The 17653-nt window shown below is 45.5% G+C and overlaps 1 protein-coding gene across 1 annotated transcript in view; it reads right to left on the bottom strand.

The window, feature by feature from the left end:
• SPOCK1 (SPARC (osteonectin), cwcv and kazal like domains proteoglycan 1) overlaps window positions 1-17653 on the bottom strand; it is a gene marked incomplete at both ends in the record, with an annotated part of 546421 nt that overhangs the window by 283216 nt on the left and 245552 nt on the right. The window contains one exon of the mRNA XM_082834973.1: window positions 6344-6389. Within this exon, the coding sequence (XP_082691099.1) occupies window positions 6344-6389 (46 nt within the window). The remainder of the gene's footprint in view (window positions 1-6343; window positions 6390-17653) is intronic.

Below are 17653 nucleotides of genomic sequence, written 5' to 3'. Positions count from 1 at the left end.
GTGGGTTCTTTCCTGAGCGGACCATGGCTGCAGAATGGAACCTAGATTAATTTGCATTCCATCACTGCAGGACATCTTCAGGTAATCAGAATTTTATATTAAAGTGATGCAATGGTTTTATACACAAATTACCTTCTCAACCCCGCAATACAAAGACAACAATAAAAACCTTTCACTTGGCAAAAGCATTATGAATAAGCTCCAATTTTCTTTTTCGAAAAGGACTGGTCTAGGGCTTCCCTGGTGGTGCAGTGGTTGAGAGTCTGCCTGCCGATGTAGGGGATGCGGGTTCGTGGCCCGGTCCGGGAAGATCCCACATGCCGCGGAGCGGCTGGGCCCATGAGCCATGGCCGCTGAGCCTGCGCGTCCGGAGCCTGTGCTCCGCAGTGGGAGAGACCGCAACAGTGAGAGGCCCGTGTACCGCAAAACAAAAAAAACAAACAAACACAAAAAGGACTGGTCTAGAAGTTTTGAAGCTGCCTGTTAGAATTCACTTTGCTCCTTGTTCATCCGCTCCCTCAGTGAATCCCCAAAGCAACACCTTTTATTTTTGTACACAGTATTGATTGTGGTTCGACCAATTCTCTCTTTCCCCTCCAGGCCCTTTGAATAAACTTCCTCATCAGCCACCGGACTCCAAGGAAAAAGAGGATCTGTGAGACTGCACCCTCAGCGTCACACCGAAGGGAATGTTGGTCAGCTAAGGCTGCGGGTGCCCTGATCCACAGTCAACAGACACAGACTGAGTGAGGCCAATCGGTAGCAAAAACTGTCATCCCAACTAAAACTGCCCTGTGTCACTAGGGTAAACAGGTGACATCATATGAGTTTCCCAGGTCAATACTTTTCGCTTCCCCACCCTGTCACCCCCAGTACGGACACACACTCCGTGCTGGTGTAAGAACTTGGACAGATGACTAATGATTTATAATCCCAAGGGGCCCAAGAAAGACCTTCTTTAGTGTGGTCCCTACTATCTAGCATAGGGGGTTTAGACATCAGCATTCGGTACCTGTTGAATGAATGAATGAATGAATGAGCATTAAGAGCCTGAACCTTGTCAGCCCCAATAATGAGGACGTGGAGGTGCAACGGCAATGACTCACCTAGCGTAAGACAGGCCACCTCTAATTTAGCCCGGGAGCTCCAGAGCATTACAACTGTGAGCGCTCCCATGAGGGAATACAAGAAGAAAGAAAGAAAACCTGCGTGGGAAGGGAGAGAAGCAACACGGAAAGGCAGCTAGACAGGAAGAGGAGGGAGCAAAAAAGATCAATGGCTGGCTAAAACAACACTTAACAGAGCGCTTGCTGTCTGCCAGACACATTATCTCATTTAATCCTCTAGGTGCTCTTATTGTTACCATGTCCAGATGGGAAGGCTTAGAATCAGAGAGGTTAAGCAACTTGCCTAGAATCACACAGCTAATAACTGGCAGAGTCAAGTTCCAAATTTAGAGGATCTGACTACAAACCCCGGGACCCCATACTGCACTCACCAAAGTGTATCCCACAGAAGATACCACTTTTGCTGGGGACATGACAGGTATGGTGTGAAAAAAATAACAGCAAAAGCATGTGGTCAAAGGCAAATTTAGCACATGGTAAGTTAAATGGGCTTCTTTACTAAAAGACTTCTTAGAGCTTTTAAATTGCTAACAAACACTGTGAATCTCCACGAGATGAACAGAGCATATGTGTGTCCCAAACTTGTTTGCGCAGGGACTGTTTTCTTGGGGAAGCATCTTGCTGGACCAGATGCCACTTTCAGAAGCATAAAACTCATGTCTGCTCAACACCCACTCTATGCTCCAGGTTTGCTAGGGGCCAGCGTAGGGAAGGTGCCAGAGGCAAAAGCGGCAGAGGCCACCCAAAACTCTGGAGTCACTCCAGAGCCCTCCAGGCTCGGCCAGCCTCCCGCAGAGGGCCACTCTGAGGGCCCCAGTCCTCCTGCCTATATAAGCCAGGAAGCCGTCTGCATCTGCCAGTCGCCCTCGTGAACTATACAGCCTGTCCAACTCCCGCCAGGGCAGCTATCTTTGTGGACTTCACAAAGGAAATTTCTCACCTGAGTTAATAATTGTTGCCTTCAATTCTGAACCCCCTTCTGTCCCTTCTGTGAGGAGATTTGGCATTAAGTCATCACAATCAAAAAGGATAGACTACTTTATCCAAATCTCAGAAAGAATTCTTAGAAAAGCCTCAAGGTGACAGCTATTATACTCCACTGACAGAAGCATTAATGATCCTCTTAAAGATAACACGTTAAAGACGTTTTCAGCCTTGTGGAAGGACACCTCCAGTGAGGTGCTTTTCTTCTAACTACCTTGGAGTCATTACATGATAAGTGCTTGCTCTATGAAGCCCTGTTGTTCAAAGTTCAGTAACTATCCTTCAGCAGAAAGAGCAATTACAGGGAAGTAACTATTTCTTGAATACTCTGTGTGTCCTTACTATTCACATCAGTACTTGAGACAATCAGGAGCTACAGGGCATTTCAGAGGTCAAGCTACAGAGCTGAATGGTTAAGTCTGACCATCTGTGACCAAAGCCCAGGGATGCAAGGCAATGAATGATGCAATGGAGAAGTTACCTAAGAGTCCAGTAGGAGGGGCAGCATTTAGCAGGTGTGTCTTGGGTTCCGAATCACTGCTGTTGAGCCACCAAACTAGGTCCTCTAAAGTATTGCCTTCAACCTGTCACTCCTCTGCTCAAAAACTCTCTACGGGTCCCCACTGCCAAGAAAACAAAGTTTAAACTTCATAGATTGGTATGAAATGCCCTTCACAGCCTGCCTCAAATCCACCTATCTGGCTGCTCTCTACCAGAATCCCCCGTGCACGGCCTTCCTTCCCCTTTTCTCCCCCTGCATTTCAAGCCCATTCCACACCCACTTCTATCATGAAGCCACTTCCACCTCCATCTCAGAACATGCTTGTCATCTGGCCCTCTAAAATGCTTTCCAGCAAGTTCCATTTCTATAAACTGAAAGTCATCCCCAACCACAAAACTGCCTGAGCCATGTCGGATTCTTTTTTAGCTCAGGAGGGGAAACGACTTCTCTCTGCAGCTGACAATCTCCACTGGAGCTCGGCAATCCTCCTATTTGCTGGAAGATGAAATGCCCGATCTCTCCCATGCCTGTGGTTTATATTGCGCCAGGCTGTGTCAGCGCTGATATAGTAACCTCCCATTTTTATTGAGCGGCACCCAGTGTAATTGATGACATCTGCTGGAGCCGATATTTTAAGTGAAGGCTATTCTCAGCCCTGCCTGCTCTCCCCCCAGCTCAGGATATAAATAGCCAACAGCAGCTACACCTGAGGTACAAAGTGAGGCTTCTCAGCTAAGGTCCTCAGTTATACCCCAGAAAGTCATGAGGTTTTCTGCAAGGATTTATCTCAGCAGATCGAGCTTTCAAGCCTGCTGAGCTCGGAAAAGAGGGAGCAGGGGCAGGACGCTGCTGGGTATGGTTGCTAACCTTCCTTGGAGAGAAAAATCCTTGTTTGGACTTTGTGGTTAGACAGATTTAAATAGCATGTTCAAAGGAAGCTATCATTTATATCATATATGTAGATATATCATTTACATATATGAAGTGACAAATGATGCCCACCTTCGTGTATAACCTTTCCCAATGCGAATGAGTAAAAATTAAAATGTTCCTGGTAAAGTTTTAGTGTTTGTTGGCAGGTCTTGGGGAAGAGTAAATCTGGCATTTATTTAGGCAACACTTGATCCTTACAGGACTAGAGCCTAAATCTTTTTCTGGACTGGAAAGCGTCAGTTCATGGTCGCGATCACCTGCGGTACCTCCATAAGAAAGATCCTGGTAGGGGTGTTTGCAGAAGGGCTCATTTACCAGGTACACACAGGGAACGCGTTGCTCTACATCTGAGTGTTCTTCCAACATGAAGGTGTAGCCTTTTGAGAAATTTTTAGAAATTTTGATCATCTTTGATGGAAAATTTCTAAATTACAAATACTTTCATATGTTTTACTGTGATTTACTGTGATGATTCAGCCACTGTTAAAGTTGTTAGTTCTCCAAAGAAGACATCAAGATGGCCAACAGGAACATGAGAAGATCCTCGTCATTGCTGATTATTAGAGAAATGCAACTCAAAACTACAATGAGGTATCACCTCACACCAGTCAGAATGGCCGTCATCAAAAAGTCTACAAATAACAAATGCTGGAGAGGGTGTGGAGAAAAGGAAACCCTCCTACACTGTTGGTGGGAAGGTAAATTGGTGCACTATGAACAGTATGGAGGTTCCTTAAGCAATTAAAAATAGAACTAACATATGGTCCAGCAATCGCACTCCTGGGCATATAATCCAGAAAACACGAAACTAATTCAAAAAGATACATGCACCCCAATGTTCATAGCAGCACTATTTACAATAGCCAAGACATGGAAGCAACCTAAGTGTCCATCAACGGATGAATGGATAAAGAAGATGTGGTATATATACACAATGGAATACTACTCAGCCATAAAAAAGAATGAAACAATGCCATTTGCAGCAACATGGATGGACCTAGAGATTATCAAACTGAGTGAAATAAGTCAGACAGAGAAAGACAAATAGTATATGATACCACTTATATGTGGAATCTAAAAAATAATACAAATGAACTTATTTACAAAACAGAAACAGACTCGTGGACATAGAAAACAAACATGGTTACCAAAGGGGAAAGGGTGAGGAAGGGATAAATTAGTAGGAGTATGGGATTCACAGATGCACGCCACTATATATAAAATAGATAAACAACAAGGATTTACTGTATAGCACAGGGAACTATATTCAATATCTGGTAATAACCTATAATGGAAAAGAACTGGAAAAAATATTTATACCTATGTACAGCTTCATCACTTTGCTGTACACCTGAAACTAACACAATATTGTAAATCAACTGTATTTCAATTAAAAATTTTTTTAATTTTTTTAAAGTTGCTGAAGTGTGAGGCTCTTGGAGCCCACTGGCATAGGTATAGCCCAGACGGGGCCTCCAAAAGCAAGCCTCCCCTAGCACCTGCCCACAACACACACATGCATGCCCACTAAGTCTCCCACCTATAGTCTCACCTGCACACACCTGCATCATAGCCATTAACACATCTCCCACCGCAATTGTTCACTGAGCTATTTCCCCACTCCCCACTCTGAGCTCCTCCTGGATGGGCACCACAGGTTTTCTGTTTTATCCCCAGGACCTGGCTCGGTGCTTGTTCCAGAGTGCTAGGTCAATAAATGTTTGAGAATGAATGAATGCATGCACGTATGAATGAACAAAGTGTTGCACTACTTGAGGGCATACGCTAAATGTCTATGCGAAAATTTTAATGCCAATTTTGCTTGCAAGAAAACCAGAGTCCGGTTGGAGTGACCCATTAAAGTGACAAAGGAGAGAGCGGAAAGGGGCGCCTTCTATCGTGTTACACGTCAACGCTTTCCTTGACTTCTTTGTGTCAAGTTGACCATCGTGACCACATCAAATACTCAGTCTACAGAACTGAAGCTGATTCTCAGAAGCGTGAACCTTTGAGACTCGGTAGGTAACATTTTCCCTCTGAGTTGCAGCATTAATTGCATATACGTACTTCAGGTACAATCTGCCACCATTTCAGCAGCAGGGTCTGTGCCAACAGCAGCCCCCCACGGAACAATAGGAACAGGGATGTGATTCACAGCAGGTCCTCACTGTGTCTTAAATAGCTCACAGGAGGACAGAGATTTACAATGGCCTTCAGGAGCCTGGCTTTGTGCTTGCTGGTATGAGTGGAAAGAGCCCTCTGAGGACCAAGCTAAAACCCAAGCGGTCAGTGAGCTGCCCCTGAAACAAGCTTCTATTTAGAAACACGATGAAGTTATTTAACAAATGAAATATCAGCGCCCCTGAAAGCCTCCCGGGATTAGCCTATTTCTAGACAAGAAAGTTTCATTTTTGTGGCTCATGTGAATTGGACAGCGTCTCCAGGCACAGTCTGTTCCATGAATGAAATCACTGGACTCAGCCCAACAATTCACCGGGTGAGTCTGATAAGCATTTTACTATTTGGTTTCTTTATGTGTTTGTGCTCTAACAAAACCAACCAACGATTATAGTGGTCAATTCAATAAAAACATGTTTTAATCAGTCTTAGGCAATCTCAGACAAATAACCAATTTGATAAAAATAATTTCTATCACCCCAGTCAATTCAGTCCACAAAAGTCAGTAAAATAAGACAGCTAGCTGGCCTTTAAGGGAAGAGTAAATCGGCATTCAAGGAAGGAAAAATGAGACAGCATTCCCCATGGAATATACAGCAAGAAAAAGGGCATCCTTTACCTTGGTCAAAAGGCTTGTTGGGGTTCCAGTTTCTGAAATAATCATCCTATATGAGAAAAAAAAACGGAAAACAAAGGTCAGATTCCAAGAAGCTTCTCACATAAATGCATAAAAAGCTGCCTTTCCCCCCACCTCCCAAAACACAAAGGAAAACACTAAGGGCTTAGAAATCTTTCCAAGGCATTCACGTGCAATCAAAAATATCAATTGACTTTTTAAGTTCTTGTCTTTCAAACTGTATGGATTATACACTAGAAGAGTTAATACATTTCAGCCTAATATGGAAACAGCACTGCTCTTCCTGGTTTGACAGATAAACGGAGACACCTTCTAGGTGCAAGACTTATTTGCTATCAATTATACCGCTAGTGGTGATGCGTAGCTGTTCTCACTTGGGATTAAGCCTCTGTGTTTGTAACCACTGATAATTCAACTGTCAACATTTCTCCTACACGAAGACATGTAATTCTGGCCCACAACTCCAGTTTTCTAACACTCCCCAAACCTGAAAACAGAGGGCCATTCAAATGTGAGAATTAACCACAGGCATATATTCAGCTTAATACCATGTGTCCCAGCTGTGTAAAGATAAAAACACAAAGGCTGCCCAATCTGGTTCATTCATAACCATGTCCTTCTTGCGTGAAGCTTGCTCCGAGGCTAGACACTTCATTACTTTGAAAGTGCAAGGGTCCAGGTCACTCACTTCTCTATCGTCACATTAACCTCTTCGCCACTGCTAATAACCCTTCCCTTCCAACCCTCCACGGCCCACTCTTTCTCCTCCCTGTAAGTGCTCACCCACCCCACTGCGGCCGAGCACAGCCACTCTGTCAGCTCAGCTCAACTGTCTGCAACATGCAGAGGCCTCACCCGTGCAAAACACCTCCACAGCCGTTTTTAGGGCATGTGCCCCCATGCAGTTAATTCCCTCCTGCATACACTCAAATGATCTGCTGGATGTGTTTTCGGCTGGTACTCTGCAGGCTGCAGTTCCAGAAAGCTGGCCAAAATGAGGCCTCGACGTCTCTTCTAGAGAAGTTCATTTAGGTCAAAGTGCACAATTAGTTTCAACTATGGTCCATGCCATGCCGTCTCCTGCGGCCCTTTATCTCCGACACCATCTCCTGTGAATTTTATCGGCCTCTGTGTCATTCAATTACCTGGCTTTATTAGATCCTGGTTGCGTTCACCTAAGCCCTTAAATAGATTTTAGGAAACTGGATTTAAGAGTAAAATCAGAACATTGCTCCTTGGGCAGTGATTCCATTCTTCCAGAGCGTGAATAAACATGAACGGGTTCCTCCGGATCCTGGGGATTCAGCATTAAATCATTTTTAACTCTGAGGAATTGGCCCACTTTGCTCTGGCTTTAAATTTATGGCATAACTGGTCTTCTCACCCATCTGGTTAGGAAGTCTCTGAGGTCTACACCATGAAATATCACTGAGAAAGTTTAAAAGAATCCCTCTGCCACATCTCACTCCATTTATTATTTTAAATATAATCCTAGTCTTTTGAATTATGTGGCAGCCAGAGTTAATGACTCTAAGCTAAGAGCTGGATGATTGGTGGGAAATGTACCCCTTGATTTCTCAGCTTTGATGGCCAATATACTCAGCACTAAATATAAGCAAGTGACTCAGACATTCTGCTGTTCACAAGGGCAAGAGAAGAGATAACCCAGGATGAACTCACCCTCACCACTGGAGAAAAAACAACAAAACCTCTGTCCTTCCAACTGTGGTTCATCAGTGCCCTCTGCACATCCAGAGGATGGTACCACCCAACTGCAGTCTAAAATCATGGGAACTATTTTCTACTTGAACATGCTGTTCTAATACATGGAAGTCCTTGGAAGCTTAGGATGTGTGTCTAACAAGGAAGGACTGGAGCCAAAGACAAGTTCCTCTGCTTTAGTTTCACATGTCACATTCCCTTTGATATCCAAGTGAGGTTTGAGCCGGTCTCAAGAACTGGATATTCCCTAGTGATTTCAACATACGTTATAACTTGGATGGAATGTGAAGCATTCTTCTGGACCTTGCCACATTTCCAGGCTAACTATAACTGCCATTTTTACATATTTCTTGGGGAAAATCATGGTTTTAAATATAAAACCTCTAAAAGTGGCTATCTGCATGAGAATATTTAGAAACTCATTGCACATGTAATAATACTGCCTAACTGCTGCCCAAATGTGAAGGTACACCTGAGTCAAAGCTCATTGTGCAAAATGAGTCCTTCAAACAGCCTCTTGCCCGGCAAGGCCAAGTGGGGAAGGAAAATGATTTCCCTGCATCTGATTGCTTTTGATCTGCCTTAGGAAAGCGGGTGCCAAAGCAGAACCCAATGAGCTAGCAGCCCAGACAACCTTGGGTGTGACCGCTGTGGCTACAGCTGAGAGAGAGGCACCAGAGCCCACTTGGGGGATGGCCACTGAGCACGGGCCACTTAGCGGTCACTGCAGCAGCGAGGTCCAAATGTGAGTGGCCGGAGTTCACGGATCAGCCTTCCACACTGGACCAGCCAGGTCTGCAGACATGGGCAGTCCAAGCAGCTGGGCCTGTGCCAATCAATCCACTCTGCCTCTGGGGCAACGTCTGATAAGGACCATAGTTGATACCATCCAAACTCGCGCGGAAAAAGCCAAAGCTAGAAGAACGCTCTTCTAGAGCTTCACCTCACCCCTGAGTCCCACTTAACAGTCAGTGCTCAAGGGACAAAGGACGACTGGCTGGTCATTTCTCCAGGGCTTAACATCCACGGGCACCAGCCCAGATCTTCCTTTATCTTATTTTCTATCTCAAATTTTTAAATATAGCATATATTTTAGGTTATCCTAAAACAGACCCAGGAATTGCTGTGCTGTTGACGCTTCTACCTCCTTTCTCACAGCGGCAAATCCCACCGTGGGAAGCAGCGTGCCAGCTCCACACCACCCAGGTGCTGCCCGGTACCTAAGTGCATTACGTTGCGTGGACCCCAGAGCCTGGTCCAGAGACCAGAAAAGCACAGGACTTGAAAAGCCCTCGCCTCTGATCTTCCTCCTGGCCCAATAAAGATGTGGCCTGTTAAAATTCAGACTGTGGTGGAAGGCATGGCGGATGTACTAGATCACACTCGCCAGGCGAGGTGTATCCGTCTGTGTTGGCCTCTTAACGGGTAATTTTATCTCTACTAATGAAGCTTTTAAAACTGACTTGCAAGGACCTCAGCAACAGTTAATTCTTAAAACATACACCTAAATAGAAGTTCGCATACCTAGATACAGTTATTTATTAAATTCAATAACTCCTATTAGTGCATACTACAGGCTGAAGAGTGAAGGGTGGCAGTGTTACCATGCATGTATATTTTATTGGCTACACTGCACAGGATAATAATATCAGGCCTCTGCTGGACAGGGCAGAGAACAGTCTTCCTCTAAATTCTCACCATACGAGGAAGGGCTTATTCCATTTCATGATACCGCTTCGAAAATGAAAATCACCCAACTCTTTAGGGACTGTTAAAACCTGGAAGAACCTATAAATTTAAAAAGACTCTCAAATTTGAGCATACTGAGTTATGTCCAAAATCATGAAACATTCCAGGTGAGCATACAGTCACAGTAAAAACACAACAAAAGTCAGCATACCTAAATGTCCATCAACAGAGGAATGGATAAAGAAGATGTAGTACATATATATACAATGGAATATTACTCAGCCATAAAAAGGAATGAATTTGGGTCATTTGTACAAACGTGGATAGACTTAGAGAGTGTCATATAGAGTGAAGTAAGTCAGAAAGAGAAAAGCAAATATTGTATAATAACACATATATGTGGAATCTAGAAAAATGGTATAGATGATCTTATTTGCAAAGCAGAAATAGAGACACAGACGTAGAGAACGTATGGATATCAAGGGGGAAAGGGGTGGGGTGTGAGGAACTGGGAGACTGGGATTGACACATATACATTACTGATACTATGTATAAAATAGACAACTGATGGGAACATACTGTATAGCACAGGGAACTCTACTTAATGCACTGTGGTGACCTAAATGGGAGGGAAGTCCAAAAGGGAGGGGATGTCTGTATGCGTATGGCTGATTTGCTTTGTTGTGCAGTGGAGGCTAACACAACCTTGTAAAGCAACCATACTCCAATAAAAATTATTAAAAAAAAAAAGCACACAGATCACAGTAAGAAAGCGACCAATGATAACGTCTAGAATGACGAAGAAGGGAGTGGTGCTGGTGGTGGAGGGAGAGTCGTGGGAGTGATCATGGCCTCAATTATTTTTTTAAACCCTCCACCGCTGATCAAAAGAGGTAAAACCATATTCATTTCACTAAATAAATATCCCACTAAACACAATACTGGATCCTGTGAAATTATCGGCACACAGTGGCTGGTGCAAAGGAATTTAACTTTGGTTTTTCAACTACTTTAGAGATACCCTGTTTTGATAAACATTCATGGGAAGCGAAATCTTTTTAAAATATATACATATATAACACATATTATATATTATATATATAAAAGATATTAATAAGGATATATTTATCAGGACATGTTAATAAAATACGTATATATACACATATACCAAAGGACATTCTGATCTATAATGCATCTTCCAAGAAAACTTTTAAGCCTCCCTACCATGAAATGATGCAAAAATATTCCTGCCATAATTTTAGTGATTAAGTCTCCTCATCATGGATGTCATAACGAATTGGAAAGTCTCTGGGTTTAGCCCATTTTGATTGGGAACCTGAATTTTTCTTCCCCTGTCCCACAGCCCCCACATGGCCGAGGCAATTCAGCTCAACTATTCTCCAGGGGGTTGCCTTTCCGGAGATGTTTATTTCAGCTCCAAAGAATGTCAAAGCAACTCTGAGGAAGAGATGAAGTGGCACAATCAAATGGAAACCACTTTTGAGACCCAACTGCTTTACTCCCACTTATGAAGATGATGACGTAATTCATATATACCTTACAGCTTTAGCTACTACAGATCAAAGACACTTCGCTCTCCTGGAACAGATCATTTCTCCTTCACACATATTTTAGCTAAGTTGTTTGAACACTGAAGTATCATCTGAAGATTACCTGAGGTAATAAAAATTACCAGTCTAGATAATAAATGGAAGCCTCATTTGTCTCGACCAGGAGTGAGCAGTGGAGACATGTACAGAAGGAAGTAAGGCGAATTGAGGGCAGGCAGCCCCTTGGGGTCATCTGAAGACCCCTGCAGATAAATACAAAAAGGAGAAGCATTGCCCTGCAGGGCCAGGTGGACTAAAGCCAGGTTTATAGATCCTAGATGGAGGTTAATCCCACTTTGTCAAACCCCAAACCTTTACAAAGAGATTAGTTAAGGGGCTATAGGCAAACTGCTCTCCAAAGGACTCAGTGCAAACTAGTTATTTTTCACACTAACTGACTGGGGAGAACAGGAAGGAGGGGTGGCTGGCAGGTGGGAAAAGCATCTCTGAAATGATAATAGAAGTCACTGGAAATGTGAGATTTCCAGATGATATTATGTAAGTGCATCAGCTGTATGACGTGAAATTTTCCTGTAATTTCAATTTGTGTGCAGTGGAAACCCCTACTAATCATGCTGTTGAGAAATACAAAACATTCCATCTATTGGGAAGAAACTAGTGTCCCAGACACCACCTTACCTCTGAGCTATTTCCAGTCACATCTCTGGGCAGGCAATGTGTTATCGGTCTCCGCTCCATCAGGCCTGTCCTGCCCACCCCTGGTGAAGAGCCCCAGTGACAATCCTTCTGAATGAAGTGATCGACCAACCAGCCCAGCTTGGACAGTGACTTGAGGTCCCCCGCCCACCCCCCCATCCCTCCACAGACCCCACTCATGCAAACCCTGTACACCAGGGACTGGAAGCTGGGCCATTCATACATCTTCCATTGGCACATATCACACCCACACAGCTGGGCCCGGGCTACTTCTGAACAGGGATGAACAGTAAGTACTACTTACTCACCTGCACATTCCCCCAGGGCAACACTCAACAGTACACAGTTAAGTCCTGGCCGAACTGTATATAATTTAAGTAAACTGTTCCCGCTTTAACATCTCCGTATCCCTGTGAAATGCCCATGACTGTTCCCGGTGTGCACGTAAGGACAGGTGGGTGTAGGTTAATACAGACACTCTAAATCACTTTCTTCCTGAATAGAGTGATTCTTTGATAAATTGGTCTGACATTTGGTATAAAGTCCTGCAGGCCTCAGACAAAATGGTTTAGAAAATAACAATGTCAGTTGCTCTGCTCTTTCAATAAATAATCCACCAGTAAAACACAGATAATAACTGACAATCATACTTGTACTGTAACTAATGAGAAAAGATAAAGCAGTCAATGGACTGTTTCTGTGCATTTGATAAATTGCACCCCCGATATACCCATGAAAAATAAATGTGTGTGGTCCTGTTTCACTGAACTCGAACAAATATTTACCACTGAGATTTAGGATTTAGAGCGAAATTTACATTTTACTTGGCAACAATTTTGATGCTATGTCTACACACAGTAGAAAAATCAAAAACCTACCTCAACTTCCTGAGTACGAAAGCATTATAAATGAGAAAAAAATAAAAGAATCACATCAAACGACAGGAAGGAATGTAAACATTTTCGATAATTGCATCAAAATTTCAAATTATCATAACATTAGAAAGGTCACAGGCAGACATTTTCCCGACCATCACTCCCTTGAAAAGGTCCCCTTGTTCACTAAGTTCATGAAAAGAACATTAGGTTCTCAGTAGAATAGGTGAAGCACAGGGAAATCAGAGGGTCCTCTGGTGATCTGTGTCATTACTGTAGGACAAATAGCAAAATCATGATTCAACCCAAATACGCAGGCGTGATTATTATCTTTGAGAATTTCAAATGATTAATTTCCTATGACACTGGTCCAAAGGGTGAAATTCAATAAAAGTCCTGAGATGACATCAGACAGCAAGAATAAAAGACCTTCTACATTTCTGCAAAGAAATTCTTTTGCCTTGCAGCTCCAAAATAGCTTGAAGGGGTCTAAAACCTGAGAAAGACGTGGATTTATGGTCTTGGGATGTAAAATGAATAGGACTGTCACGGCCCCTCAGGTGATTAAAGGATTATAACTGCCACAAAGTCCCCTTCCTCAGGACTGTCTGCCTGTCCATTTCTGTCCATCCAAGCTGGGGTCAGGGGGAGTGACGGCTGATTTGGGCTTTTCTCAAAGAGAAAAACTGAGTCTGAGGTCCATTCCAGAAAGTGTGCCCTATATCTGGCTGCTTCTTCTGGGAATACAAATGGACCTACGATGCTGCCTTTGTACTCTGACCAAGACAAGGGGCGTCTCCCCAGACGCAAAGCCATCCACACCCTTGACCTCGTTAGCAAAATGATCAAAATACCTGAGCTAGCCAGGAGCAGGCTTCTGAATGTCAGATGGGAGTGAAGCAGGCAGGGCTATGGTGTCAAAGACAGAGGAGACACTATGAACAGGACAGGCTCTGAAGCAGATACAGGTTCAAATCCTGCCTTGAACACCCACCAGCCAGCTGGTCTTGCACAAACCCCTCAGCTTCTGAGAGGCAGTCCCTTGATCCACAAAGCAAGACCACTGCACCTGCCTTGGAGGCTGGGTCACCATGATTCACAACAATGTGGCAAAGTGACTGGCATATTACCAGGCGCAAAAAAGGACTCAATAAATAAAAATGTACACTTTTGTGTCCATGTCCAGAGGTTTATAATACTGAGATGTCTCAAAAACATTGAGAGAAACAGGCTTTATAGAAACAATGACATGCTTAAAATTTCAGTAATGTGACTCTTGTGCATTTCAATCTCACCAAATAGGCCCAAATGAAGGGAGATCAATTGTACTTGGGAACGATAATTATGAAATATTTCAAACGCATGCAATTTTATTAGTCTCATGAATGAAGAGTGACTTAGAAAAATGCAATGAAATATGAAAGCATGAGTTGCAAGCACATCGCTGTTTAAAGGTCAGGCACCCATTCTCTAAGATTCAGTGACCCTGTCTATTAAAAAAAGATATTACGTACACCATAGAGCTGTTCTGTATAACCAGTGAGGTGTTTTGAACCATTGTTAGCAATTACACATCATACAGTTCTAAGTCAATTTAAGTTTCAATTTTGACACTATATCCCGTTAAGTGGACTGGACCTGCTCTGAACAGGTAAAATTTCTGCATAATCATTAACTGACATGTAGAAAACAGAGGAAGGAACCGTGAAAAGGGCCACCTCATTGACACACCAAGTAAGACCCTTGCCGTCTTGGAGCAGGTAAACCTTTACTTTACAGAAAATACAAACTGTACTTGCCTAAGGCCCAGCCCTGTCCGAGTATCACGAGCTCCAAATTCATTAGGTCCCTCTGTCTTTCTGAGAATGCCACTCCTACCACCCCCGAGGCTGGCAGGCCTCCATCAACATCCAGATGCTGCCTTTTGGAGTATACAACACTGGTTATGAACTATCACCACACCCCTTCCTCCCCACCCACCCTGCACGGGAGGTGCCAACCGCAGGCACTGGAAAGCAGTGGTTCTCATCCTTGACTGACCACTGGGGTCACGGAGGACCTTTCTAGACACTGATGCCTGGCACCGCCTAGGAGATGCTGATTCGGTGGTCTGCGCCATGGCCTCCACAATGGGACATTTAAAGTTCCTCAGAGGATTCTAATGAGTAGCCCCCATTGGCTAAAGGAAGCCACACACTGATTCAACCACAGTGACTGAAAGGTGACCGGGGACGATCAGGTCCACCACAAACAGCAAACCCGGTGCGGCCCATCAGAGGCCTCCCTTCCCCCAGCTTCCGGAGCTCTCTAGAGTTAAATTCACCTTCCACTGTCAGGTCTGGCCTCAACACCTCTGGGGCTCAGTACACGGTAGCTCTGGGCGCTCTGCTGGCCAGGCCAGGATCCAGGCTGGACTGGTCCCTCTTCCCTCCCTCTGCCATTCAGGCATCAACCAGGCCCCCCCCTCCCTGGATCTGTCACACCTCCCACTCTCTGCACCCACAGCCTCTCCCTCAGTCGGGCCCCCCAGCTGCCCCTCGGGTCACCACCATGTGCCCAGCCAGCCTCCACTCCCTGTACCCTGCTCAGGCTGTTCTCCATGCTGCTCCCACGGGGACCCTCTGAAGGGACGCCTGCCCTCACCAGCCCCCAGTATCAAATACTCGAGTTGCTCCCCACAGCTCCCAGGCAAAGGCCAAGCCCGGGAGCAGCTTACAGGGCCCTGCAAGGCACAGTCCCTGCTGAATCCTCCAGTCCCTGCAGCCACACCCCAGCCCACACGCTTCGCTCCAGCCCCACAAGAACCACTTCTTGGTTCTGCAACAGCCATGTTTACTTCGAGCTCTGAAATTCTGCACGTGCTGCCCCTTTTGTGCCTGAAATACCCTTCCTCGCCCTTCTCTGATGAACATTTGCTGCTCTATCAAATCCCAGTTTAGACTAGACGATGCTCCTTGTGCGCACACCTCCCCGTCCCCAATCCCTCCACATCAGAGACGTCTCAGCCGTGTGGTCTACACAGAGCACTGACGCAACCGCTCTGTAGTGGCCGACCACTCCCCTGCCACTCAACCACACAGCCAGCAGTCCCCACGGCCAGGGGCGGGACATCTTCACCTCCACACCTCCAGAGCCCAGCACATGCCCATCTTGCAACAGGTACTCAATGAGCACCTCCTATGAAGAAAGAACCATTCAACCTCTGTTTCTTCTTTTACACCAGAGTCTTGGGCTGCAACTCCCCAATTAAGTCCCCGTTGACTCAGCACTTCAGGCTCCGTGACCTGGAGGTTTCCGAGGAAAGTGAAATGGTCAACTCCCTTCGTGTAACTTAAACTGGGGCAGTAACGGGAACCTGGCACCAGCAGGGATGACGGCAGAAGACCTTGGAGGGATCGACCAAGGAGGACAGGTGGACCCCTGCCCGACAGCCTCGCCCCACGTCTGCGAACACCCCAAGTCACCGCAAGGAACACACAGACTTCATGACTTGGCTCACCACGGCTGGCAGAAATCGGATGCAAGATTCAGGACCTGCATCAAGGTGAAGTTGAAATGAAAAAGTTGAAATCCAATCCAAAGTATCCAAGTGATACTGATAGCGACGTTAACGTTCATCATATAGGAATAAGAGCAGCTACCATTTCCCGAGTGTTCCCCACGCGCCAGGCGCCGTCCAAGCCAGCTGTGTTCTAGCTCACTGAACTCATATGATAACCATGTGAGGCAGGCACAATCAGCACCCCGATGACATGGCTGGGAAAGCGAGCTTCGAGAGATCGCATTTCTGTATAAGGTCACGCAGCTGGCGAGAAGCAGGAGGATTTGAACTCGGTTTTGCCCGACTCCGAAGATCATGCTCTAACCGCTCCGCACCGCGTTAATGGTACCATGTGAAGGGAGGGCCAGTGAGGTATGTGAAGACTGGAGACCCTGGGAGACAACACAGGGCTCGTTCCCTATTGCAGATGGAACACGATGGTTGCAGGAGATGCCAAGGGACGGAGATGAGCACAGAGGCCTGAGGCCTCCCGAGAGGCTCCCTCTACCACTGCATTGACCCTTAGTACATCTGAACCTCAGCTTCCCCGTCTGTGAAAGGGGGGATTCAAACACCTGCCTCATGGTTCTTTGTGAGCTTGGACAGCAGGTCCATCTGTCCTGTGCCTGGCCCCAAGAAAGCAGTCAGGACATCCGGATGTCCTGACCACCCCGTACGCCAGATGGTTCCCCGGGCTTCAGAATCATGGCCAGCAGCACTGATGACAGCAGCCTCAGGAACAAGCCCCCCTGAGGAGCACTTTGTGGGCTCTGGACCAAGCACTGCCACCACACCTGTCTGCCACCACACTCTCTGGGGCCCACTTCAAAGTGGAGCATTCAATGCTGACATCAAGCCACTGCACAGAGGACATGGTGGCTTCGGCACCGCCCATCTCTCTGAGAAGCCATGACCACAGACTTTGCATGAAATTTTCATTAGCTGCACAGCAAGGCCTGCTGCGGTTCCTCCCAGCCCTACCATTCAGCCTCTTCTCTTGGAAGGAACATTTGGGAAAGTTAGCAATAAAAACTCCCTCACTGTGCCCCTAAAAGCATCCTAGCAGCCTCCCTGCCTGCCCTCCTCTGCATCCTGAGGCTCTGGCCCTTGGACCATGTACACAGCAGATGCTCCTTACCAAAGCCCCAGAAATAAATCTGGTCAAGGTCTTTTGTCCACTTCAAAGCAATGATGTCAC

The sequence above is a fragment of the Leucopleurus acutus genome, assembly GCF_964270905.1.
Source record: "Leucopleurus acutus genome assembly, chromosome: 3".
Lineage (NCBI taxonomy): Eukaryota > Metazoa > Chordata > Mammalia > Artiodactyla > Delphinidae > Leucopleurus > Leucopleurus acutus.
This window is presented reverse-complemented; position numbering and strand designations above follow the sequence as displayed.